Source organism: Mesoplodon mirus (assembly GCF_964341445.2).
Source record: "Mesoplodon mirus genome assembly, chromosome: 2".
In the NCBI taxonomy this organism is placed as follows: Eukaryota; Metazoa; Chordata; class Mammalia; order Artiodactyla; family Ziphiidae; genus Mesoplodon; species Mesoplodon mirus.
In genome coordinates, this window is record NC_138977.1 from 137463624 (window position 1) to 137489456 (window position 25833).

The window sequence follows — 25833 nt, forward strand, 5'->3', positions numbered from 1 at the left end:
AGATAACAGTTCAATTACTGAACTGATACCTTCTGTTGTAGTATAGAACCTGTATCTTCCAAACCATTTTACTTTCCTGTTACAATTCTAGCAGAATTCTAGCAGATTCCAGTTTTCCAGTCATTGTAAAGAATAGTATCCAATAAAAATAGCAAATGTTGTTAAAATTGTTAGAGCCGTCTTCAAGAGTCAGCTCACTTCTGTCAATGAAACGGACACTTGACTATTATGATCAATTGATATCCTGAGAAGACACTTTTTTCCTCTTGCTTTCAAACCACTAGACATTTAATATTAAAATTGTTTTCATTGCTTTTTTTAAATTAATTTTTAAATTTATATGACATGAAGTCATTATACTTATTCACTCTTATTTCTCATCCCACACGAACAGAAATGTACCTAAATATCTTCATTTTAAGCTTTTTAAAAATATCTTTGGAAAAGAAAAGGCCATGGTTTTCCTTATTAAGTTGTTCTACCACTTAACCTATATATGTTTAAACTTATGTCCTAAAATTTAATGACTCTTATTTTTCCAAATTATTATATAACCTACCATATTTTAAAAAACCCAATCTGTTGATTTATTCCATAGTCCCTTTTGTAAGCTAAAATTTTCTGTTTTCTGAAAGTATTTTCTGAGTTGTAATCATTTGGTTTTAACCTCAGTATTAATGATATATAAATCCTCTTTGGTAGAATCCTGGATTGTCTATGCTGAAAGGAAGAATTAGTAGTAGGTTTAATGAGAGAAATTTTATTATTGTCTTTAAGTATTTGATTATTGTGCCCAGTTAAAAAAATAGATTCACAGTGCTAATGGTTGTTTAGTTTATAGAGTAGCATAAGGTAAATAATTGTATTTACTTTACAAGAATTAAAGAATGGCATATTATTTTTATGATGTTATTGTTAGGTATATAATGTGATTTTTTTAACAAGATTTTTATGGCAGAATTTCTATAATTGTTCTAAAAGATGAAGTTTCCTAAACATTTTTCCTTGTGTATAGTGAATTGTTAACACATTTAATTGTAATGTCAGAAGTTTGAATTCCTTACTGTAAGTAATGGTGTTATAAAACTTATGTGTTAGCATTATTGTTTTTATTTTTTGAATAAGAAATGTTACACGGTCAGAAAAAATGTATTTAGATTTTTAACTTTACTTTTCTTGGATAACAATTCTTAAAGCATTGTACTTTTTTTCCGCAGATTGATCAGACTGCCGATGCAAGTTTTTTGGGCTGGGTTATTGCTTCTTTTAGCCTTGGCCAAATGGTAGCTTCACCTATATTTGGTTTGTGGTCTAACTATCGACCAAGAAAAGAACCTCTTACTGTTTCCATTTTCATTTCGGTGGCAGCCAACTGCCTGTATGCATATGTCCAGGTTCCAGCTTCTCATAATAAATACTACATGTTGGTTGCTCGTGGATTGGTGGGATTTGGAGCAGGTAATATGCATGGATGTATATTTTTGGTTGTGTTGGACTCACATTCATCCTGACATTTATGGCCTTCTCTCATCTAGGGTCACCTCTTCTCAATCTCCTATACGACAGTCAGCATACAGATGTCTCATTGCAAATATTTTTCCTATCATTTTGCCTTTGCTTATGATGTTCCCATTACCTATAGTTTCTCTCTTCTGTTCCCATGATTCTTCATCCTTCAAGATTCAGTTCAAGTTCCACCTCTTCCATGAAGCTTTCTTAGGCTACACTACTGTTTCTCCAACATGTCTCTGGCATTTGCTTATATATTGTTTTGCACTGTTTTCATCCCTTATCACCAACTAGCTAGTAAACTTAGTGTAATTAGAGACAATCTATGACTTTTGAAAATATTCTCTAGCCCCTAGCAGAGTCTCTTCAACATAAAAGCTCAGCAAATTTTTTTGACTCAAATTTTTAGGATTTGTTTTTATAAACATGCAGAGAGGGTAGCATATTTCTTTTAAAACAGTGTAGCAATTAGTAGTACTCCATTCACTCAATGCTTTCTCGGTATTTAATGATGAAAAAAAGTTTCTTTCCTGTATGCCATTTTTTCATTCATTCACATCTTTAACTGTGTTTTCATATTAGTAAAAGCAATATTTTCCATTAATTGATACATTTGTTCACTATACATACCTTGTATAATCATAAAGAGGAAGCAGTAACTATGTTGTAGGTTAATATTTCTTCTTCTGTATAGAGCCAAATTAAGTTGAATTTTTATAAACTGGAGAATATTTTCTTTTACTTTGCATTATTGTGTCTTTTCTTAGGAAATGTAGCTGTTATTAGATCATATATTGCTGGTGCTACCTCTCTTCAGGAAAGAACAAGTTCCATGGCAAACACAAGTGCATGTCAAGCATTAGGTTTTATTCTAGGTCCAGGTAAGTGTTGTTCACTTATCATTACTTGGATTTGAATTGGGAAAACTTTTGAGGTTCAAATGTTAGATGCAATTCAGTTATAAAACCTCATAGCTGAATGCAAAGGGAAGGAAACTGATATTTTTTGATCTAGCAGTGAGGCTAGGCTCTTTATATGTGTTAACTCATGTTCCCTAAATTAAATGTTATTAGTCCCACTGTACAGATTAGGACACCAAGGCATAGAGAATCTAAGTAAATTATCCAGGCTCACCCTGATAGTAAATGGGAAATATGATATTCAAACCTCACTGTCTGATTCCAAAGTATACGTTCTGTCAGATAATCATTTACCTTGACATCTCAGCAAGAGTTTGCTTTTTTTTTCTGTTTATCAGAAACAAAATTCTTTTAATTGAAGGATTTGAGGAAAGTTATAGGAGGTTTTTTCCCCTTCTGCCCATACCTTTAAGACTTTTCTAAGGTTGAAGAAAATGAAAGAGTTTAAAAAAGATTTACTAGTCTCTTCTTCTTTCCAGGCTTTCATACTTTAATGAATATAAAAATATATTAATGAGATTTAATATTTCCCTAAGGCCAATTAATTTTCTGCTAAATGAGTAGAGAAATGAATTTTTTATGCCTAGCATAACTTTGAAAAGCCATATAATTGGCCCATGCTTTTAATATTGCAGTTATGAATAGCATCAATTTGAATCCAACTCAGTTTACTTCATCATTAACACCCCAACCTCCAGTTTCCATTACTTCCATTACTTCACTTCAACAGAAGAAAGCCTAATTCCTAATCCACCAAAATCTAGTATTTTAGTTCAGTGTTCTGGAATAAAATATAAGCAGAAATCTAGAACAGTTGAACCTATTGCCTTACTATATACATGAGGGCATAGTCTGGGTCTTTTTAAATTTACCATTCTACCCTCAGTTTCTAGCACAGTACATGGTATAGGCTTAGGTTCTCAGTAAATATTTTGGCAATCTAAAAAGCATTTTAAAGTTTATTCACGGGGCTTTCCTGGTGGTGCAGTGGTTAAGAATCTGCCTGCCAATGCAGGGGACACGGGTTTGAGCCCTGGTCTGGGAAGATCCCACATGCTGCAGAGCAACTAAGCCCGTGTGCTACAACTACTGAAACCCGCGCTCCTGGAGCCCATGCTCCTCAACAAGAGAAGCCACTGCAGTGAGAAGCCCGCGTTCGCCTCAACTAGAGAAAGCCCACGTGCAGCAATGAGGACCCAACACAGCCAAAAATAAATAAATAAGTAAATAAAAATTAAAAAAAAGATTATTCACTAAAACATTTTGTATTAAAGATGAGTAAATGTAGGCCTGAAAAGATTAGATGACTTTTCCAATAATAACCACATCAATAAGCACAAACATTTATTGACTGCTTACCATATGCTAGATGCTGTTCTAAGTGCTTTAGGTGCAGTATTTTACTTAATCCTCACCCTAAGGTTACATGTAAAGTCCTGGCAGAACGAGATATAGAATCTAAATCAGGAGAGCAAACCAGTACTTACCCAATCTGATTTTTACCACAGATCCAAATTGAAAATGATATTAAATATGTATAATTTAAGTACCATATACACAGTAATATTTTAAAATATTGAGTTAAAATGTCACAGTTTCTTATAATGAAATTGATTAAACTTTAATAATTTACTTATGGAAGAAATTGTATAACTTAAATTTCATACAGAGATGTATTTTAAAAAAAGAAAATACTGACAAGTTATGTTAGGTATAATCCCTTGTGAATGCCTGTACATCAGTGCTTCTCACCGATTTTTATGTTATTGTCTCCCTAAGGAGGCTTTTTAGAAATTTCTTTCCTAATCACTCCATCCCATGAAATTTTAATACCACAGACCTATATTGTACGTGTTTTATGTACTGTATGCATATCTGTGCTTTATACAGAAAAAGAGTAAATGTTTTGCCTCTCCCCACCAAGAACCAATTTTCTTGCCCCTGTTGGGATGTCTGATGCAGATGGATGATTCCATATATTACTTCCAATTCTCTGGTAAATATTTCTCACATTTATTTTAGCCTGTGCCTCCCATATAATAATTAATCTGTATACATTTTATTTTAATAAGTTTTTCAGACTTGTTTTGCACTCATTGGAGAAAAGGGCGTGACATGGGATACCATTAAGCTGCAGATAAACATGTACACAGCACCAGTTTTACTTGGCGCCTTCCTGGGAATTTTAAATATTATTCTGATTCTTGCTGTATTAAGGTAATTAGATAGAAATGATAAAACTACTCTTATAGATTGTGAAATTAAATAAACATTATCATTGTTGGAGAATTATTTCTATGATGTCTTTAATTGGTTTTTAATGTCTAGTTGTGTTCATATTTTCTGATCAGCTAACGCATGTGGTACTGATAACTAAAATAATAGATGATGAATAAGAACAGATTATAAGGTCTTTAAAGATTCAAGGTTTGGTCTTGGTTTACTAATGATAGATTTCTAAGTAGGGGAAATGGCATGAAAGCAACATTTTAAGTAGATTAATGATTAGGTTCAACCTTAGATACAAAAGTTACTCATAATGTGTATCTCTTATCTTTTATATATTAGAAAAAAATTTATAAAACTACAGAAGTTTTGTTACTTTATATTTCTTTGGAGTGTTTTATCCAAGAGTCCAAAATGTTTATAAATCATGTTAAAAATCATTGGAAAACTTCAAATACTGATTAAGGCAGCTCATGTGTGCTTTTGGATGAATTGAGTTTTTTTTCATTTTATATGATAATATAATAATTGTAACTTGTATTTTAAAAATTTTATCGGTTATATATCATAATAATTTCATTACTCAGAAGACAGTAAAAGAAACTATACCAGAATGTGAAAAAATAGAAAGCTAGTAATAAATTTAAACTATTATCTATTATACTAAGCCTTTCATGGATACAATATTTATGTTTTTCTTTTAAGAGAACATCGTGTGGATGACTCAGGACGACAGTGTAAAAATATTAATTTTGAAGAAGGTACTATTAACCTGTTTGACTAAATTACTATAATATTACAAAGTGTTTCTAATGATTCTGTCTCTTTGATATTCACTTGAATTTTGTCTCTGAGGACAATACAATGGGTAATTGGGGAAGATCTTCAAAGTTGAAAGTTAGCTAAGTTGATTTTTTTTAAAGGCATGCCTATATCAGTGACTTGGTGTGCACAATTGGTAAGGTTAAAACCATTGCTAAAAATCACTTCATCTTGTTTTCAAAAAGCCAGTATCCTAAAATCCTTGAGATCTTTGGAATGATTTCAGTATTATTGCTACCAAATGTATCTTTCTGTTTCAAGTATTTCTTTTTTTTTTTTTTTTTTTTTTGCGTTACGGGGGCCTCTCACTGTTGTGGCCTCTCCCGTTGCGGAGCACAGGCTCCGGACGCGCAGGCTCAGCGGCCATGGCTCACGGGACCAGCCGCTCCGCGGCATGTGGGATCTTCCCAGACCGGGGCACGAACCCGCGTCCCCTGCATCGGCAGGCGGACTCTCAACCACTGTGCCACCAGGGAAGCCCCTCAAGTATTTCTTTATTTGCTTAATCATGGGAATAAGTATGGTTTCTCTTTTGTATTTTTATTCTTTTGGTATACTCTACAAATACACATTTTCATCCTTCATATCTTTCTCTGACTCATAAATAGGTACCCAGTCTGGTAAGTAGGTATATTTTACTAAGTAAACCATTATTTAAGTACTCCTTGTTATGTCCTCCTTGGCGATTGTCCCCCCATGCAAAAGAATGCAATTTAGTCCTTGTCCTCAAGGAGTTTATAAAGTTTTGGAAAAGACACTGTTAATTTTACCAAGTTCTTTGATAGACATTTTATTTAAATTTTTATTTAATTTTTACAACAAAACTTGTGGAAGGTAAAGTTAAAAGTAAAAAAGTAAAAGTAAAAGTAAAGTTAAAAGTAAAGTTAAAAGTCGGGTGGGGCTTCCCTGGTGGCGCAGTGGTTGAGAGTCCACCTGCCGATGCAGGGGACGCGGGTTCGTGCCCCAGTCTGGGAAGATCCCACATGCCGCGGAGCGGCTGGGCCCGTGAGCCATGGCCGCTGAGCCTGCACGTCTGGAGCCTGTGCTCCGCAACGGGAGAGGCCACAGCTGTGAGAGGCCCACATACCGCAAAAAAAAAAAAAAAAAAAAAAAAAAAACGTAGTCGGGTGGAGAGCAGAGTGGTGAGGAGCTATAGCAAATTTTGAACAAAGGAGAAGTATGATGATAGCCAGATTGCAAGTGAGGCTAATCCAGATATGTAAAGGCCTGAACTACAGCAGTAACTGAGAATGGTGAAGGGATGAGATATGAGCTTTTGAAGAAAAAAAAAAAGATTCTGACAGGTTGGATAGGGAATACTAAGGAATGGAGGGGCTTGTTGAAGATGTCTGCTGGGTTTTGATTCTAGATAATTGAAAGAATGAAAGAAGAATTTAAGAAGGGACACTGGCTGAAAAGATAAGGTGATTTCAATTTGTTTCAAGCCAAATATAATGCTACCCTAGAACAACTAAAAAATTCCAGAGGCATCTGTAATTTTGGCAGTAGAGATCAAAGCTAGAGATAGAAATTTGGGAATCATCTAGTGAAAAACAGTATAGCAACAAAGAGAGAGTGACAGAAGGGAGGAAAGGAAGGGGTAGATGAATCAAGTGTGGCAAAATATTGTTGAATCTAGGGCATAGATGGATAAGGATGTGTTTGAAAGTTTTCAAAATAAAAAGAAAGAATGAGTGGTGAGGAAGTGCCGGCAGTGGGTTTAAGCTACTTTTTTGAAAAGGTGTAAGACAGGATGCTAACTTAAAGGACCTATTTCTCTACCTCTTTAAAGGTAAAGAGAATGAGCAAGTTAAAGAGGGTGAGGTTGAGGGGCTGAGAAAGGGAAGATACACAAGAAATCTTTCATAAGTTGAAGGGGATAACCATATAGATCCTTGCTTTATTGACTTTAATATGCTTAGAAAGCACCTGGGAACCTTGTTAAAATGCAGAGTCTGTTTCAGTAGGCCTGGGGAGGGAGAATCTACATTTATAACAAGCTCCCATGGGAACTGATGCTTCTGGTCTATGAACCACACTTTGAGTAGCAAAAACATACAGCTATATTGTCCAGTGTGGTAGCCACTAGTCATATTGGGCTGTTTAAACTTAATTACATTTAAGAAATTCCTCATTCTCACTATCTCACTAGCTATTTTTTTTCTTTTTTTTTTCTGGCTGTGTGGCGTGGCTTGCAGGATCTTAGTTCCCTAACCAGGGATTGAACCCGGTCCACATCAGTGAAAGCGAGTCCTAGCCACTGGACCTCCAGGGAACTCCCACACAAGCTACATGTCAAGTGCTTAGTTAATGGGTATATGTGACTAACAGCTAGCTGTACTGGACAGTAGAGAGAAAGAACATTTCCATCACGTCAGAGTTCTATTGGACAGCACTGCTCTAAAGCACAAATGAGAGTTTAAAAAGGAGAGATCTATTTTCTTTCATAAGATTTCTAAGTCCTTCAAAATAATTTTTTTAAAACAAAGATCATTTTTAAATTTCAAAAATGTTTAGATAAAACATATCAAGTTGTTCCTATTATTAAAGATGTTATCATGGGATAGGATTTAATTTCCAATTACACAGTTTTTTAATCAATATGTAGTGTTTTCTTAAAATTCTTATAATTAGGATACCTAGTCAGTTCCCACAGTTTAGGATGCAACATTTCTGAGTCTCCCCACTAAAGCTAGCACTGGTTGGAGGCTGCAGAAAACTAAACACATATGAAGTAAACTCCAGTCTAACTTGGGGCAATGTTGATATTTGATTCAAAGGAGTAAAGACTGGCTTCTAGGTGGTGATTGAGAATCAGGGAGGTCTATCCAAAATAATTCAAGGCCCACAGGGACCAGAGTCTACCCCAGAAAAGGAACTGGACAAAGGTGTGACTGGTTTTCTTTGTGTGAAAGGGAGGTCATAGCCCTATGTCGAGTGTCCAAGGTGCTTAATTGCCCCCAAGTATAGCAGACTATTTTCAAATCTCACTTATTATTGGAGGAAGAACTCCTCCTCAGGAATCCTGAGATATAAAGGCAGGCACTATTATGAAAAAATTATAGAAATTTATTGTGTCTTAGGAAAATCACCCCACTTCTGCTACACATACAGTTAAAGATAACATAAATACATTCTTGTATTACTTACCTGGTTTACTCTGAATTAGTGGGTAAATTATAAAATAGCATGATGGATGTGTATACATACATGTATCAATACATGGCTTCACATTTCTCAATTACATCAGATATAGCTTATATTGAGTGTGTTACTTAACCATGTAGTTCAAGATAAGTGAATATCTTAACTCATTTGCCTTCCTAATTTATAAAACCACCATCAAATCTTGGTAGTTCTTTGCAAAAAATATAAATGATAACATAAGGACTTAAAAAATTGTGGTTAAAAAATAAGGATATTTACTAATAGTAATTCCACATACTGTTAAAATTCAAACTATATATCCATTGAGGTGAATCATAGAACTGAGAACTTATTTAATAAACTCTTTGAGGTCTTCATGAAATCCGTGTAACTTTAAAATTTAGGTAAGGTAGAAAAAAATCTGCAACTGAAATTTAAAGCAAATGTAGTATTTAGTATGAGATCATTTTATAGAATTCTATGGACATACATTTCTGTTTTTGCTTGAGAGACGCCAAATAGAAAATTTGAGCATTTCCTGTAGGTAACAGAATTGAAGTGTATGTCCTGGGAAGAAAATTAACTTTAATTTTAAATGCCATTTAAAAGTTATTTCTGTTATGTAAATTGTTAACTTTTAAATTGCTTTGAAAGCCTAAAAAATGATTTTAAATGTTTAGTCATTGAATTTGCTATGTATAATTTTACAGTATTTTAGTGTCATAAGAAAAATTAGCTGTGTAGGTAATATAATTTTTCTTCTGTTTACTACAGCAAGTACAGATGAAGTTCAGGTCCCCCAAGGAAATATTGATCAAGTTGCTGTTATGGCCACCAATGTTCTGTTTTTTGTGATTCTGTTTATCTTTGCCCTTTTTGAAACGTAAGTTTTTTTCTGTTTTCATCTAAATCTGATTGTGTAAATAACCTGTATTTCTTAATGCAATATTAATCAGGAATATAGATGTTCTCAAAACCTTATGTAAGGCATATTTTTCTTATCATCATGTAAAAAGCATATATAAATTTTTTGCCTTTAACTTGAATGTAGTTAATTCTCTGTCTGTAATCTTACTGCCTTATCTTCCTTCCTTATAAGGGAGTCTGTTTCACTAGTCTTTCTCCCTTTCCTCTGAGTTTTATGATAAATATACTTATAAAACTTTGTGTATTAATTTAATTTACTTTAAGCTATATAGCTCCCTACATATGTATGTTGGGTTCAATCTAGAGATTTTAACTCTGTTTAAGCCCTGATCCTGAAAATACCTAGTATATTGCAGAATCTCTGCCTTGTGTAGGCTTTGTTGACCATTAGTTATCACATGGCTTTTTTTGTTTTTTAATTGGAGTATAGTTGCTTTACAGTATTGTGTTAGTTTTTGCTGTACAATGAAGTGAATCAGCTATATGTATACATACATCCCCTCCCTCTGGGGCGTGCCTCCCACTTCCCCCATGAAACCACCCACCTAGGTCATCACAGAGCATCAAGCTGAGCTCCCTGTGCTATATACAGCAGGTTCCATTAGCTATCTATTTTACACATGGTAGCGTATATAAGTCAATCCTAATCTCCCAGTTCATCCCACCCTCCCCTTCCCCACCGTGTCCACATATCCGTTCTCTACATCTGCGTCTCAATTCCTGCCTGAAAATAAGTTCATCTGTACCATTTTTCTAGATTCCACATATATGCGTTAATATACGATATTGTTTTTTTCTTTCTGACTTACTTTACTCTGTATGACATACTCTAGGTCCATCCACATCTCTACAAATGACCCAATTTTTTATGGCTGAGTAATTTTCCATTGTATATGTGTACCACATCTTCTTTATCCTTTCATCTGTTGATGGACATTTAGGTTGTTTCCATGTCCTGGCTATTGTAAATAGTGCTGCAGTGAACACTGGGGTACATGTGTCTCTTTGAATTATGGTCTTCTCCAGATATATGCCCAAGAGTGGGAATTCAGTGTCATATGGTAGCTCTATTTTTAGTTTTTTAATGAACGTCCATACTGTTCTCCATAGTGGCTGTATCAATTTACATTCCCACCAACAGTGCAAAAGGGTTCCCTTTTCTCCACACCCTCTCCAGCATTTATTGTTTGTAGATTTTTTGATGATGGCCATTCTGACCAGTGTGAGGTGATACCTCACTGTAGTTTTGATATGTATTTCTCTAATGATTAGTGATGTTGAGCGTCTTTTCAAGTGCCTCTTGGCCATCTGTATGTCTTCTTTGGAGAAGTGTCTATTTAGATCTTCTGCCCATTTTTTGATTGGGTTGTTTGTTTTTTTTTTTTGATATTGAGCTGCATGAGCTGTTTGTATATTTTGGAGATTAATCCCTTGTTGGTCATCACTTCATTTACAAATATTTTCTCCCATTCCGTGGGTTGTCTTTTCATTTTGTTTATGGTTTCCTTTGCTGTGCAAAACCTTTTAAATTTAATTAGGTCTCATTTGTTTATTTTTGTTTTTATTTTCATTACTCTAGGAGGTGGATCCAAAAAGACATTGCTGTGATTTATGTCAGAGAGTGTTCTATGTTTTCCTCTAAGAATTTTGTAGTGTCTGGTCTTATATTTAGGTATTTAATCCATTTTTAGTTTATTTTTGTGTATAGTGTCAGAGAATGTTCTAATTTCGTTCTTTTACATGTAGAGGTCCCATCACCCAGCACCAGTTATTGAAGAGACTGTCTTTTCGCCCTTGTATATTCTTGCCTCATTTATCATTGATTAGGTGACCATAGGTGTGTGGGTTTATCTCTGGGCTTTCTCTCCTGTTGCATTGATCTATATTTCTGTTCTTGTGCCCGTACCATACTGTCTTGATTACTATAGCGTTGTAGTATAGTCTGAAGTCAGGGAGCCTGATTCCTCCAGCTCCATTTTTCTTTCTCAAGATTGCTTTGGGTATTCGGGGTCTTTTATGTTTCCATACAAATTGTAAAATTTTTTGTTCTAATTCTGTGAAAAATGCCATTGGTAATTTGATAGGGAATGCGTTGAATCTGTAGATTGCTTTGGGTAGTATAGTCATTTTTACAGTATTGATTCTTCACATCCAAGAACATGGTATATCTCTCCATCTGTTTGTGTCATCTTTGATTTCTTTCATCAGTGTTTTTTAGTTTTCTGAGTACAGGTCTTTTGCCTCCTTAGGTAGGTTGATTCCTAGGTATCTTATTCTTTTTTGTTGCAATGGTAAATGAGATTGTTTCCTTAATCTCTCTTTCTGATTTTTCGTTCTTAGTGTATAGGAACGTAAGAGATTTCTCTGCTTTAATTTTTATCCTGCAACTTTACCAAATTCATTGATTAGCCCTAGTAGTTTTCTGGTGGAATCTTTAGGATTACCTATGCACAGTATCATGTCATCTGCAGACGGTGACAGTTTTACTTCTTTTCCAATTTGTATTGCTTTTATTTCTTTTTTTCTCTGATTGCCATGGCTAGGACTTCCAAAACTATGATGAATAACAGTGGTGAGAGTGGACATCCTTGTCTTGTTCCTGATCTTCGAGGAAATGCTTTGTTTTTCACCATTGAGAATGATGTTTGCTGTGGGTTTGTTGTATATGGCCTTTATTATGTTGAGGTAGGTTCCCTCTATGCCCACTTTCTGGAGAGTTTTTATCATAAGTGAGTGTTGAATTTTGTCAAAAGCTTTTTCTGCATCTATTGAGATATGATCATATGGTTTTTATTCTTTAATTTGTTAATGTGGTGTATCACATTGATTGATTTCATATATTGAAGAATCCTTGCATCCCTGGGATAAATCCCACTTGATCATGGTGTGTGATCCTTTTAATGTGTTGTTGGTTTCTGTTTGCTAGAATTTTGTTTAGGATTTTTGCGTCTGTGTTTATCAGTGATACTGGTCTGTAATTTTCTTTTTTTGTGATATCTTTGTCTGGTTTTGGTATCAGGGTGATTGTGGCCTTGTAGAACGAGTTTGGGAGTGTTCCTTCCTCTACAATTTTTTGGAAGAGTTTGAGAAGGATAGGTGTTAGCTCTTCTCTAAATGTTTGATAGAATTTGCCTGTGAAGCCATCTGGTCCTGGACTTTTATTTGCTGCAAGCTTTATAATTACAGTTTGAATTTCATTACTTGTGATTCGTCTGTTTATATTTTTTAATTCTTCCTGAATCAGTCTTGGAATGTTGTACCTTTCTATGAATTTGTCCATTTCTTCCAGGTTGTCCATTTTATTAGCATATAGTCGCTTGAAGTAGTCTCTTCTGAGCCATTGTATTTCTGTGGTGTCAGTTGTAATTTCTCCTTTTTTCATTTCTAATGTTACTGATTTGAATACTCTCCCTTTTTTCTTGATGAGTCTGGCTAATGTTTTATCAGTTTTGTTTCTGTTCTCAAGGAACCAACTTTTAGTTTTATTGATCTTTGCTATTGTTTTCTTCATTTCTATTTCATTTATTTCTATTCTGATCTTTATGATTTCTTCCTTTCTACTAACTTTGGTGGTTTTTGTTCTTTCTCTAGTTGCTTTAGGTGTAAATTTAGATTGTTTATTTGAGATTTTTCTTGTTTCCTGAGGTGAGATTGAATTACTATAAACTTCCCTCTTAGAGCTGCATTTGCTGCATCCCATGAGTTTTGGGTTGTCATGTTTTCATTGTCATTTGTTTCTATGTATTTTCTTAAATTTCCTCTTTGATTTCTTCAGTGATCTCTTGGTTATTCAGTAGTGTATTGTTTAGCCTCTATGTGTTTGTGTTTTTTACAGTTTTTTTTCCTGTAATTGATTTCTAATCACATAGCGTTGTGGTTGGAAAAGATGCTTGATATGATTTCAGTTTTCTTAAATTTTCCGAGGTTTGATTTGTGATCCAGGATGTGATCTATCCTGGAGAATGTTCCATGTGCGCTTGAGAAGAAAGTGTATTCTGCCGCTTTTGGGTGGACTGTCCTATAAATATCAGTTACATCTATCTGGTCTGTCATGTCATTTAAAGCTTGTATTTCCTTATTTATTTTCTGTCTAGATGATCTGTCCATTGGTGTAAGTGGGGTGTTAAAGTCCCCCACTATTACTGTGTTACTGTCGATTTCCCCTTTTATGGCTGTTAGCATTTGCCTTATGTATTGAGGTGCTCCTATGCTGGGTGCATAAATATTTATAATTGTTATATCCTCTTCTTGGGTTGATCCATTGATCATTATGTAGTGTCCTTCCTTATCTCTTGTAACAGTCTTTATTTTAAAGTCTATTTTATCTGATATGAGTATTGCTACTCCAGCTTTCTTTTTTTTTGCGGTACGTGGGCCTCTCACTGTTGTGGCCCCTCCTATTGTGGAGCACAGGCTCTGGACGCGCAGGCTCAGCGGCCATGGCTCATGGGCCTAGCAGCTCCGCGGCATGAGGGATCCACCCACACCGGGGCACGAACCCATGTCCCCTGCATTGGCAGGCAGACTCTCAACCACTGCACCACCAGGGAAGCCCTCCAGCTTTCTTTTGATTTCCATTTGCATGGCACATCTTTTTCTATCTCCTCACTTTCAGTCTGTATGTGTCCCTAGGCCTGAAGTGGGTCTCTTCTTTTTTATTATTTTAATTAATTTATTTATTTTTGGCTGTGTTGGGTCTTTGTTGCTGTGTGGGCTTTCTCTAGTTGTGGTGAGCGGGGGCTATTCTTTCTTGTGGTGCGTGGGCTTCTCATTGCAGTGGCTTCTCTTGTTATGGAGCACAAGCTCTAGGCACATGGGCCTCAGTAGTTGTGGCATGAGGGCTCAGTAGTTGTGGCTTGCGGGCTCTAGAGTGCAGGCTCAGTAGTTGTGGCTCACGGGCTTAGTTGCTTAGCAGCATGTGGGATCTTCCCAGACCAGGGATCGAACCCCTGTCCCCTGCGTCGGCAGGCAAATTCTTAACGATTGTGCCACCAGGAAAATCCCTGGAGTGGGCCTCTTGTAGACAGCTTATATATGGGTCTTGTTTTTGTATCCATTCAGCCAGTCTTTGTCTTTTGGTTGGAGCATTTAATCCATTTACATTCAAGGTAATTATCGATATGTGTGCTCCTATTACCATTTTCTTAATTGTTTTGGGTTTGTTTTTGTGGGTCTTTTTCTTCTCTTGTGTTTCCCTCCTAGAGAAGTTTCTTTAGAATTTGTTGTGGAGCTGGTTTGGTGGTGCTGAATTCTCTTAGCTTTTGCTTGTCTGTAAAGCTTTTGATTTCTCTGTTGAATCTGAATGAGATCCTTGCTGGGTAGAGTAATCTTGGTTGTAAGTTCTTCTCTTTCATTACTTTAGATATATCCTGCCACTCCCTTCTGTCCTGCAGCGCCCTACTTATATATGTTGGGTTCAGTCTAGAAATTTTAGCTCTGTTTAAGCCCTGATCCTGAAGAAAGCTAGTATATTACAAAATCTCTGCCTTGTGTAGGCTTTGTTGACCGTTAGTTACCATACGGCTTTTTAAAAAATATATTTATTTATTTTTTAAAATATTTATTTATTTATTTATTTTGGCTTTGCTGGGTCTTAGTTGCAGCAGGTGGGATCTTTTTAGATGCAGCACGCGGACTTCTCAGTTGCAACATGTGCACTCTTAGTTGCAGCATGCGAACTCCTAAAAGTTGCAGCATACATGCGGGATCTAATTCCCTAACCAGGGATTGAACCCAGGCCCCCTGCGATGGGTATGCAGAGTTCTACCCACTGGACCACCAGGGACGTCCCTTGTCATATGGCTTTTTAATTTTTAAAATACCTTTCCATTATATTATTAAAATAGTATATTCTTGTAAATATTCCAAACACTACAACTGTATTTCCACATCCACTTCCTTCCCTGGAGGTAACCACTGCTAATACTTAAGTGTGTGTTGTATTGAAACATTTTTTTCTATACAACTGTAAGTATTAAGGGGTGTGTGTGTGTGTGTGTGTCCCCATCCTTTAAACCAACAAGAATATGTGATATTATCATTTGACAACTTGGTTTTTTCACTTTTTGATATACTGTAACATTTTTATGCCAGTACATTTTATGCCAGATATACTTGATTTTTTTTTTAAATTATTGAGATACATGGAATTTTTAGCTCATCTGATTTTGGGAGTATTTATTGTATTATGGTAAATATACATAACATAAACTTACCGTTTTAACTTCTTTTTTCAATTTAAAGGATATAATTTATTCTCTTGTATATTTATTTCCCATTTTTGAACCATGTTATTGGACATGTATTAAACTTGTAGTCTGCTATGATTCTTAGAGCTTTTCTGCCATATTTTCTTTTGTTTTTATTGAGGCCATATTTGTATATAATAATGTGTTTGTTTCAGGTGTACCATTTTAATTACTTTTAATTGCACAATTCAGTGGCATTAAATACATTCACAGTATTGTGCAACCATCACCATCATCCGTTTCTAGAACTTTTTATCATCCCAAACAGAAGTGCTACACCCATTTATCACTAAGTCCCATTCCCCCTCACCCAGCCCCTGGTTTCCTCTATTTGCCTTTCTTTGTTTATGATTTGTCTATTTTAGGTACTTCATATGAGTGGAATCATGCATCCTTTGTCGTTTTTTGTCTTGTATGTTTCACTTGGCATGATGTTTTCAAGGTTCATCCATGTTGTAGCATGTGTCAGAATTTTATACCTTTTTATGGCTGAATAATATTCCACTGTTATTTATATACCAATTTTGTTTATCCATTCATCCATCAGTGGAAATGTGGGTTACTTCCATCTTTTGGCTGTTGTAAGTAATGCTACTATGAACATTAGTGTACAAGTATCTGAGTCCCTGCTTTCAGTTCTTTTGGGTATATACCAGGAAGTGGATCATATGATAATTCTATGTTTCACTTACTGAGAAACGAGTGAACTATCTTCCAAAGCAGCTCATCTGATTTTAAAATTAAAAATGGTGATTTTTTTTAAAAAGGATGAATATTTTGAATATTTTTAAATTCCTTTTTGTAGCCATTTAACAGAAGGAGACAGAAAGTAGGAAAAGAAGCTTGGCAAGGAAGGAGACAGATAGTCATATAAAGGAAGAGCAGCAATTGGAGGTAGAGAGAAAAATATGTACATTCAAAGATAGGTATGAAAGAGACAGAGGAAGAGAAAAAAAAATCCCAGAAGTTTCTAATAACTTAATCATAGTAAGTTAATAACTTAATCATAGTAACATTATTTCATTGAAAAGAGACCAGTTTAAATCAAAATACAACCATGATCTTTTAATTATATTAGAATGTTAGGAATTATGGTTGGTTTGTTTCCTTTTCCTGTTTTTCAAACTTTTTGCAGTGTTGGACATGTTACTTATATAATTACAGTAAATATTAAAAAATAAAAATGCAAACAGCCAAACTTAGTAGCTTGTGCATGTTACAACAAAATGTACTTAAAATGTCTTAAAATTTTTGTTTATGTAGATCTGGTGTCATTGTTAAAAGGGATGCAGATTCTTGAATGTGTTGGTATCATTATTAAATCTTACTATTTCAACTTTAAGTAACAATGCCTATGATTGAAATAAAATAAGAATAATTTCTTTTTTATTTTTCTTAGCATTGTTACTCCATTAACAATGGATATGTATGCCTGGACCAGAGAACAAGCTGTGTTATATGATGGCATAATACTTGCTGCTCTTGGAGTGGAGGCAGTTATTATTTTCATGGGGATAAAATTACTTTCCAAAAAGTAGGTTATTTGTCTTTGGTTTTATTTCAAGTCTTTTTTTTTTTTTTAAAGTGAAACATGAAACAGAGCTAACAACGTAAATGAATATATTAGTAAAATAATATAAAGCTTTTCTGTCATTATGCATGAGTTTTAGTCCTTGAATGTTTGCAAACAGATTTAAAATTTATTAAGGGAGCATATTTCTGTACCATGTAGTATATTCTTTGGTAAAGCAAGATATTTTACAAAGTGAATAATTGTCTTCTAATGTATCTATTGTATATTATGTTTTATTTAAAGTATTTCTATAAGTGTATTTCATAAAACATTGTTCTGCTGTGAAAGATTAATGGTTAAGTGTGGAAAATTCTGGTTAAAATCACCAAACTTCTTTACTCTAAAACTTCTAAATCTTCAGTATATATACTATATCACCTTCATGACAAGAGTACGTAGCATTTCTCAAAGTTATTTGTAACTTTGATCACAGAACACTTTTTTAAAGAAGCATTTTGTAAAAATATAACTGTAAAGAACACACTAAGGAAAATACTTGTATAAAATTAAGTTCATTCATATAGTCTGGAGTGGAACATTAGTTGATAAATTTAGACAGTTCTAACGATTTAATTATTCCTAAAGTATTTTAACAATACTTTAGAACTTTAATAAAGTTCTAAAATCAATTAACAAATATTGAGTCAGTGTATAGGGTTAGGCGTTATGGGGAATACTACAAAGATTCCTATCCTTATAGAGCCAAGTAAAGGGGTCAAGATACAGATATAGACATAGACATAGATTCATATTCAAAGTTAAATAATAGTACATGCATTACATCTTGCTACAGAAGTAGAGTGGTCCTGCTGATAGGCATTCTTACAGATTATCCAATTTCATATCCTTCAAAGAGCTTGTATTCTACTGGGGGGAAAGCTAATAAACACAAATGTGAAATCAGGTCATGGGAAGTACTATGAAGAATAGAGCAGAGGAAGAGAATAAAAAGTGGCAAGGCAGGGTTGGGAGAGAGGGGAAGTGTTGTTTTGACTGACTGCTCATGGAGGGCAGCTCAAACGGAAGTTACATCCAAGCAGAGACCTCAGTGAAGTCAGCGAACAGCCATGCAGTGGCCTGGAACTCTCTTGCCCCAGAAGACTGAGCTTTGTACGTTTAAGAAACAAGCAGGAAGGCCATTTTGGCCAGAGCAGAATGAGAGAAATGGCAAATGGGAGAAGATCAGGTTGGAAAGATGTGAAGCCTTGTAGGTATTCTGAGGGTAATGGGAGATGTTGTGTTTGTTTGTTTTATTTTAGGAATCTTTGATCTTGTTTGTATATTTCATTTTAAAAATTAATTAATTAATTAATTAATCCGTTCATTCTTGGCTGCGTTGGGTCCTCGTCACTGTGCGCAGGCTCTCCAGTTGCGGCGAGTAGGGGCCACTCCTTGCCGCGGTGTGCGGGCCTCTCATTGCAGTGGCCTCTCCCGTTGTGGAGCAAGGGCTCCAGGTGTGTGGGCTTCAGTAGTTGTGGCACGCAGGCTCAGCAGTTGTGGCTCGCGGGCTCAGCTGCTCCACAGCATGTGGGATCCTCCCGGACCAGGGATTGAACCCATGTCCCCTGCATTGGCAGGCGGATTCCCAACTACTGTGCCACCAGGGAAGTCCCTGTATATTTCATTTTTTGTTATGGAAAATTTCAAACATATACAAAGGTATAGAGAGAATCATGTACTGAATGTTTAATATCTGTTGCCTAGCTTCAACAATTATAACCTTGGACAATCTTGATTCATCTATACCTCCACCTACTCCACACTGCCTATCCCCTACACCTGGATTATTTTGAAGCTGATGTTAGACATCATTTCATGTCTTCATAAATATTTCCGTATGTATCTCTAAAAGTTAATGATGACAGCATTATCACATCTAAAAAAATTAACAGTGATTTCTAAATATCATCAAATATCCAGGGAGTATTCACATTTTCTCCACTGTCTCAAATTTTTAAAAAAATTTGTTTTGTTTTATATTGTTTTATTTCACAGCTTACTCACTTGACTCAGGCTCTTACATTTCGTAAGTCTCTTTTAATCTATAAGTTTCTTTTACATCTCTTCCATCTCTCTCTTTTTCTCCCTTACAAATTGAAGCAACCAAGATGTTTGCCCTATAGTTTCCCACATTTTGGATCTTGCTGAATAAATCCCTGTGGTGTCTTTGTTTGTTTTTTAATATTTTCCTGTGTTTACTATATTTCTTGAAAATTGGTACTTAGATCTAGAAGCTTGATGAGATTTGAGTTCAATTTTTTGGCAAGAATGTTTTATAGGTGGTGGTATGTGCTTACATCAGGAGAAATGTAAAGTTTTGTTTATCTCTTTTTATGATGTAAGTGGCCATTGACCATTCCTTAGATCCATTAATTTATTAATAGATCAGTGCAAAATGCTGGTATTTTAATTCTATCATTCCTTTATTTATTTTCCATCACTACCTATTTGGTTATCCTAAGGTACAGTTTTTGTAGGAGAGACAGGGTGATCCTTTCCTTTTATTAACTGATTTTTAAAATAGTGAGTGGGTTCCCTAACATCCTCTAAAAATGACCAAGAGTATTTTATTTTAATATAGTATGAATTTATAAATAACATTTTTATGTGTTTCAAGCCATTGTCATTACTATTCTTTTTGGTGTTCACATTGTCATATTTTTAGCCAGCTTCCTCAAATTGGCTCTGAGTCCATTTTTTTGGTGGGGGGCCATGCCATGAGGTCTTCAGGATCTTAGTTCCCTGACCAGGGATCGAACCCGTGCCCCCTGCAGTAGAAGCTCACAGCCCTAACCACTGGACCTCCAGGGAATTCCCTCTGAGTTCTTCTAATCATGACCTAGTAGTCACTGGTAATTTCTGTTCTGTCTGGTATGATAAGATGTCCAGGCTCATCTTATATATTTTCTGTCCCAGACCTGATATCAGCCAGTTTTCAGAGGAGTCCTGGTTCCTTTTAGTGGGAAATTATATTTTGCATTCGTTTTAATTAGTATATCACAAAAAGTATCAAGATATTATTTTATTTATAGTTTTAAAAATTCTAAAAGTAATGAAACTGTTATAATACAATGTTTCATTTTTTAATTACAGTTTCTGTCCTTTAACAGGGTTGGCGAGCGTGCTATTCTACTGGGAGGACTCATTGTTGTATGGGTTGGCTTCTTTATCTTGTTACCTTGGGGACATCAGTTTCCCAAAATACAGTGGGAAGGTATAGCTATACATAATTCTATAATGTTAGCCCCTGTTATTCATTTAAATTAACAAGTAATACACTGTACTGATTTTGTTCTTACAGATTTACATAATAATTCAATCCCTAATACCACATTTGGAGAAATAATTGTTACTCTTTGGAAGATTCCAAGAGATCACAATGAAGGACCAACTGGTTGCCCAGTTGAACAAGCCTGGTGCCTCTACACCCCCATGATCCATCTGGCCCAGTTCCTCACATCAGCTGTGCTAATTGGAATAGGCTATCCATCCTGCAATGTTATGTCATATACATTATATTCAAAAATTCTGGGGCCAAAACCTCAGGTGAGTCAGCTAGCATGACACTGCAATTGTGTGAGGTATACTTGTAAGCACTCACATTTTTTGCTACCATTCTGTGTTTTTTTGTTTTGTTTTTGGCTGTGTTGGGTCTTTGTTGCGTGGGCTTTCTCTAGTTGCTGCGAGTGGGGGCTACTCTTCGTTGCGGTGCGTGGGCTTCTCACTGGTGGCTTCTCTTGCTGTGGAGCAAGGGCTCTAGGCGCGCAGGCTCAGTACTTGTGGCGCACGGGCTTAGTTGCTCCACGGCACGTGGGATCTTCCAGGACCAGGGCTCAAACCTGTGTCCCCTGCATTGGCAGGCAGATTCTTAACCACTGTGCCACCAGGGAAGTCCCTGTAATCTGCTTTTTTTTTTTTTTTTTTTCTGTACGCGGGCCTCTCACTGTTGTGGCCTCTCCCGTTGCGGAGCACAGGCTCCAGACGCGCAGGCTCAGCGGCCATAGCTCACGGGCCCAGCCGCTCCGTGGCATGTGGGATCTTCCCGGACCGGGGCACGAACCCGTGTCCCCTGCATCAGCAGGCGGACTCTCAACCACTGCGCCACCAGGGAAGCCCTCTGCTTTTTTAAAGAAATATAACAATACGCTGTAAATATTCTCCCATGACATTTAATTTTCTTTTAGGGAATTATTTTTAATAGAGACATATTCCATCTTATGTATGTACCATCACTTATTCAGTCATTTTCCTATTATTATATATTTAGCCTATTTCCAGGTTTTACTTCTGACTTTTCTCTTTAGTAGCAATTATTTAAATGGCAACAAAATGAAAATAGTATCTTGCTCTTTATAAAAATTAAATTGATAGTTTTACATTCTCAAGGTAGAAATTAGTGTTTATTGAAATAAAGCAAAGAGAAAATTAACATCAGTGTTTTAAAGCTATAATAATAGGTAAAACATTTTGGTAATTTCTGGGTTTTTTAATCTATAAAGTTATATTTTCACATTTTCAAAATCAACAATAAAAGCATATTAATTACAAAAACAATACATGATGGTTGTAACAAAATTCAAGTAATTTGAAATGTATATAGCAGAAAAGGAAGGCTCTCCTTACCTGCATCACACTAAAGTCAACCACTGTTTACTTCATTTGTACACTTCACAATATTTTTTATGCCTTTTCAAACATATCCACCCTCATGTCTTTTTAAAAAAAAGATAAAATGAATTATATCTCATGTATATAAACCTTTTTTATATCTTGGATTTTTTTTCCCCTTAACACACCATGGCCTTCTTTCCATGTCAATGTGTATAGAGATGTTATTCTTGTTATAAGATCTTATTCTGTACAAGACCATATTCTTTTAAGCAACTGTTTAGCATTCCATTTATTAAATGTACCATAGTTTATTTACTTAATCCACGCTTGACAGGTTATTTACAATTGGAGCATATTAAAAGTAATGCTGCATTGCACATTCTTGGGTATATTGTATGGGCTATAGTTTTGGATACAGTAGTTGGAGCAGTGACATTGTGGTATAGTGGAAATTAATACAGTGGAGTCAGCCAAACAGGGCTTCATATCTCTTGGATAAGGTACTTGAATTTTCTGAGCTTTAGCTTCCACATTTGTTAAGTGGGGATAATACCAATCATAGAAATTTGTGAACGTTGGAAACAATATATGTAAAGCACCTGACACAGTGTCTGGAAAATAGCAAGTACAGAATAAATGGTAGCCTTAAAAAGTAAATTTATGAATCATTTCAGCAGACAGTGTTTGTTCTTTTACACTTTTATTTTCCTAAACAGTATATCAAATAAGTTTATTGCTCATTATTTGCTGTATTTATAGAGAGGTACTTTATGTTTAATTTAAAAATAACATATGGAGGAAGTGATTCTCGTGTTTGTCATAGTTTGGTAATATTAGCATCATCCTTGCTTTTAAAATAACTACACCTGAGTATCAGTCTGCTTCTCCCCCAACAGGGTATATACATGGGCTGGTTAACAGCGTCTGGAAGTGCAGCACGGATTCTTGGACCCGTCTTCATCAGCCAAGTGTACGCTGCCTGGGGTCCACGATGGGCTTTCAGCCTTGTGTGTGGAATGGTGGTGCTCACCATCACACTCCTGGGTGTGGTTTACAGAAGACTCATTGCTTTTTCTGTAAGGCATGGAAGGATTCAAGAATAACCTAGCTAAGACTGTGGTGGAAAGTACTTGCTGTGTGGAGCTTTCTCTTTTAAGGCTCTGCTAGACGATTGCTAAGAGTCAGTTTCCTAAAGTCAGGTTGTAGATATTGCATATGTTGAATAACAAGAACATATATTGAATAAAATAGGGAATTCTATGTGTAATTATGAATAGCAAGATAATATATAAATTCTGGATCATAGTTTCCTTATCTCAAAAAAGAAATAGTCTTCATATGACATTTTTTTGGGGGTGGCATAAAGTCATGAGTGAATAGACAGTGGTCTATAAATGTGAAGTTATACTCTTAAGTCAAACTGCAGAGGCGTCATTAAAATAACAAGAGAATATCTATGCAGTGAAATCATAAGGAGAGTTCTATATGAATTACCTGTAATAGAATGAAATTATAGAAATTTTTTACCTAACAGAGGTACCTTTATTCATAGCTATCTCCTTTTTATTTATTAAAAATGCATTTTTCTGTTATAAAGTTTTCCTTATGAAATAAAATCATGACTTAAATTTTATACTTACCATGCCTTCCATCCTCCCTTAGCTTCTATAAGTCATGATTTTTAATACTACACTTTCCATCTTATTTTAGTTCAGGATCTTACTAATTAACCCCTAAGTTAATGGATGTGTATGAATAATGCTCATATTTGAGCAATAAAGAGGATCAAGAGATTAAGATGGATTTTTCTACCTGTAGTACAGATAACTACTTTTTTCTTTCAAGTCCTAATAAATAATTCACTTTAGAAACATAAGCCAGATATGTGTTATTATATACATATACTGAACAGAAAACTGTTAAAATTATTGGCGTTTTCTAATTCCCTTAAATTCTAGAGAAAAACTATTACCTTATTTATTTTTTCTCTCTCAGTAGTGGTAGGGAAGACCCAACGGTTTTCAATCTGTGTCTGCATAGCTACTCAGAACTGCAGAATTTTAAATTTGGATAGGCCCGACAGCCCCAATATAGGCAGGCTAATAAATCTGAGGTAAAATAGCTGTAATCTAACAGTTTACCAAGTTTACTAGAAATTGGCTAAATCACACTATGTATACTTTACTACCTCACATAAGTTGAATGCTGCTAAAAGGGACTAGTACAGAACTATCTATATGGATAATCAGTATTACCCAAAAATGCAAAAATATTTCTAAATACTTTTCCAAATGTTTCCTACTCTAAGTTATAAATATTTTCAAATCTAAGAGTAAACACTATAATTTTCACTTTATATTGTTTGTTGTACTTTTTTTGGGGGGGTGGCTTGAATAAGAAAAATTTATTTTTCATAGTTCTGGAAGCTAGAAGGCTTGAGATCAAGGTGTCAGCAGGGTTGGTTTTTTCTGAGGCCTCTTCTTGGTTTGTAGATGCTTATCTTTTCCCTTTGTCATTTGTTTTTTTCCAGCTTTATCGAGATATAATTGACATATGACATTGTATACGTTTAAGGTGTACAACATATTGATTTGATACTTACATATTGCAAAATGATTACCACCATAGCATTAGCTAACACCTCCATCATATCACATAATTACCATTTCTTTTTTTGTGGTGAGAACATTTAAGATCTACTCTCTTAGTAACTTTCAAGTATATAATACAGTGTTATTAACTATAATCACCATGCTGTACAATAGATCCCTAGAACTTATTCATCTTATAACAGGAAGTTTGTACTCTTTGACCAACAACTCCCCATTTCCTTCACGGCCTAGCCCCTGGCAACTGTCATTCCACTCTCTGCCTCTAATAGTTTGTCTCTTTTAGATTCCACATACAAGTCATATCATATAGTATTTGTCCCTCTCTTTCTGACTTACTTCACTTAGCCTAATGCCCTCAGGGTCCATCCATCTTGTCACAAATGGCAGGGTCTCCTTTCTTATGGCCGAATAATATTCATACACACACACTTACATTTTCCTTATCCATTCATCTGTTGATGGACACCTAGGTTGTCCATCGTATCTTGGCTGTTGTGAATAATGCTGCAATGAACACGAGAGTGCAGATATCTCTTTGACATCCTGCCTTCATCTTCTTTGGATATACACCCAGAAGTGGATTTGCTGGATCACATGGTAGTTCTTAATTTTTTGAGGGCCCTCCATACTGTTTTCCATGGTGGCTACACCAATTTACATTCCTATCAGCAGGGCATGAGGATTCTGTTTCTCTACATACTTGCAAACAGTTGTTATATTTATCTTTTTGATAGCCATTTTAACAGGCATGAGGTGATATATTTCATTGTATACCTCTGTTTGACTTTATTTTTAGGCATTCTCCATTTTGTGGCTTGTCTTGCCAAAAGGACCCAGGAATCAAATAAAGGGACTTATACTAGCCAAAAATGGGACAATTAAAGCATTGAGAAGAATAATATCTACAGCCAATTTAAACACATCGAATGTGTGAAAATCTATGAGTTCATAATGATATTAAAAGTAAGAAACACACTGGTCACCTTTGGAGGTTGCTAGGGCTTTAACTCTTTACTCTAAAAACCAGGAAATAAAGACTTAAGCTTCTCTTCTGCCTTTCCTGTATCTAAACTTCAGGGTAATAAAATATTGATGAGGGAAAGTTATTTCCTATAGAATAATCCAAGCTAATAAATACAAGGGAATAATAGAATTAGAAAAACCCCCATCTAGCATCCTTTAGTGAAATAATATTATAGATATGGGCACCATTCATCAGTGAATGATAAAACTACTGA

At 35.3% G+C, this 25833-nt stretch overlaps 1 protein-coding gene across 2 annotated transcripts in view; it reads left to right on the top strand.

The window, feature by feature from the left end:
• The window catches only part of MFSD8 (major facilitator superfamily domain containing 8), a 43347-nt gene extending 19008 nt beyond the window's left edge, over positions 1-24339 (top strand). For both annotated transcript variants that reach the window (XM_082611745.1, XM_082611746.1), the window contains 9 exons: positions 1218-1458; positions 2277-2390; positions 4502-4646; positions 5361-5416; positions 9399-9507; positions 17199-17333; positions 20483-20586; positions 20674-20918; positions 22880-24339. In XM_082611745.1, the coding sequence (XP_082467871.1) occupies positions 1218-1458; positions 2277-2390; positions 4502-4646; positions 5361-5416; positions 9399-9507; positions 17199-17333; positions 20483-20586; positions 20674-20918; positions 22880-23086 (1356 nt within the window). In that variant the 3' untranslated portion in view covers positions 23087-24339. The remainder of the gene's footprint in view (positions 1-1217; positions 1459-2276; positions 2391-4501; positions 4647-5360; positions 5417-9398; positions 9508-17198; positions 17334-20482; positions 20587-20673; positions 20919-22879) is intronic.
• The last annotated feature ends 1494 nt before the right edge of the window (positions 24340-25833 follow it).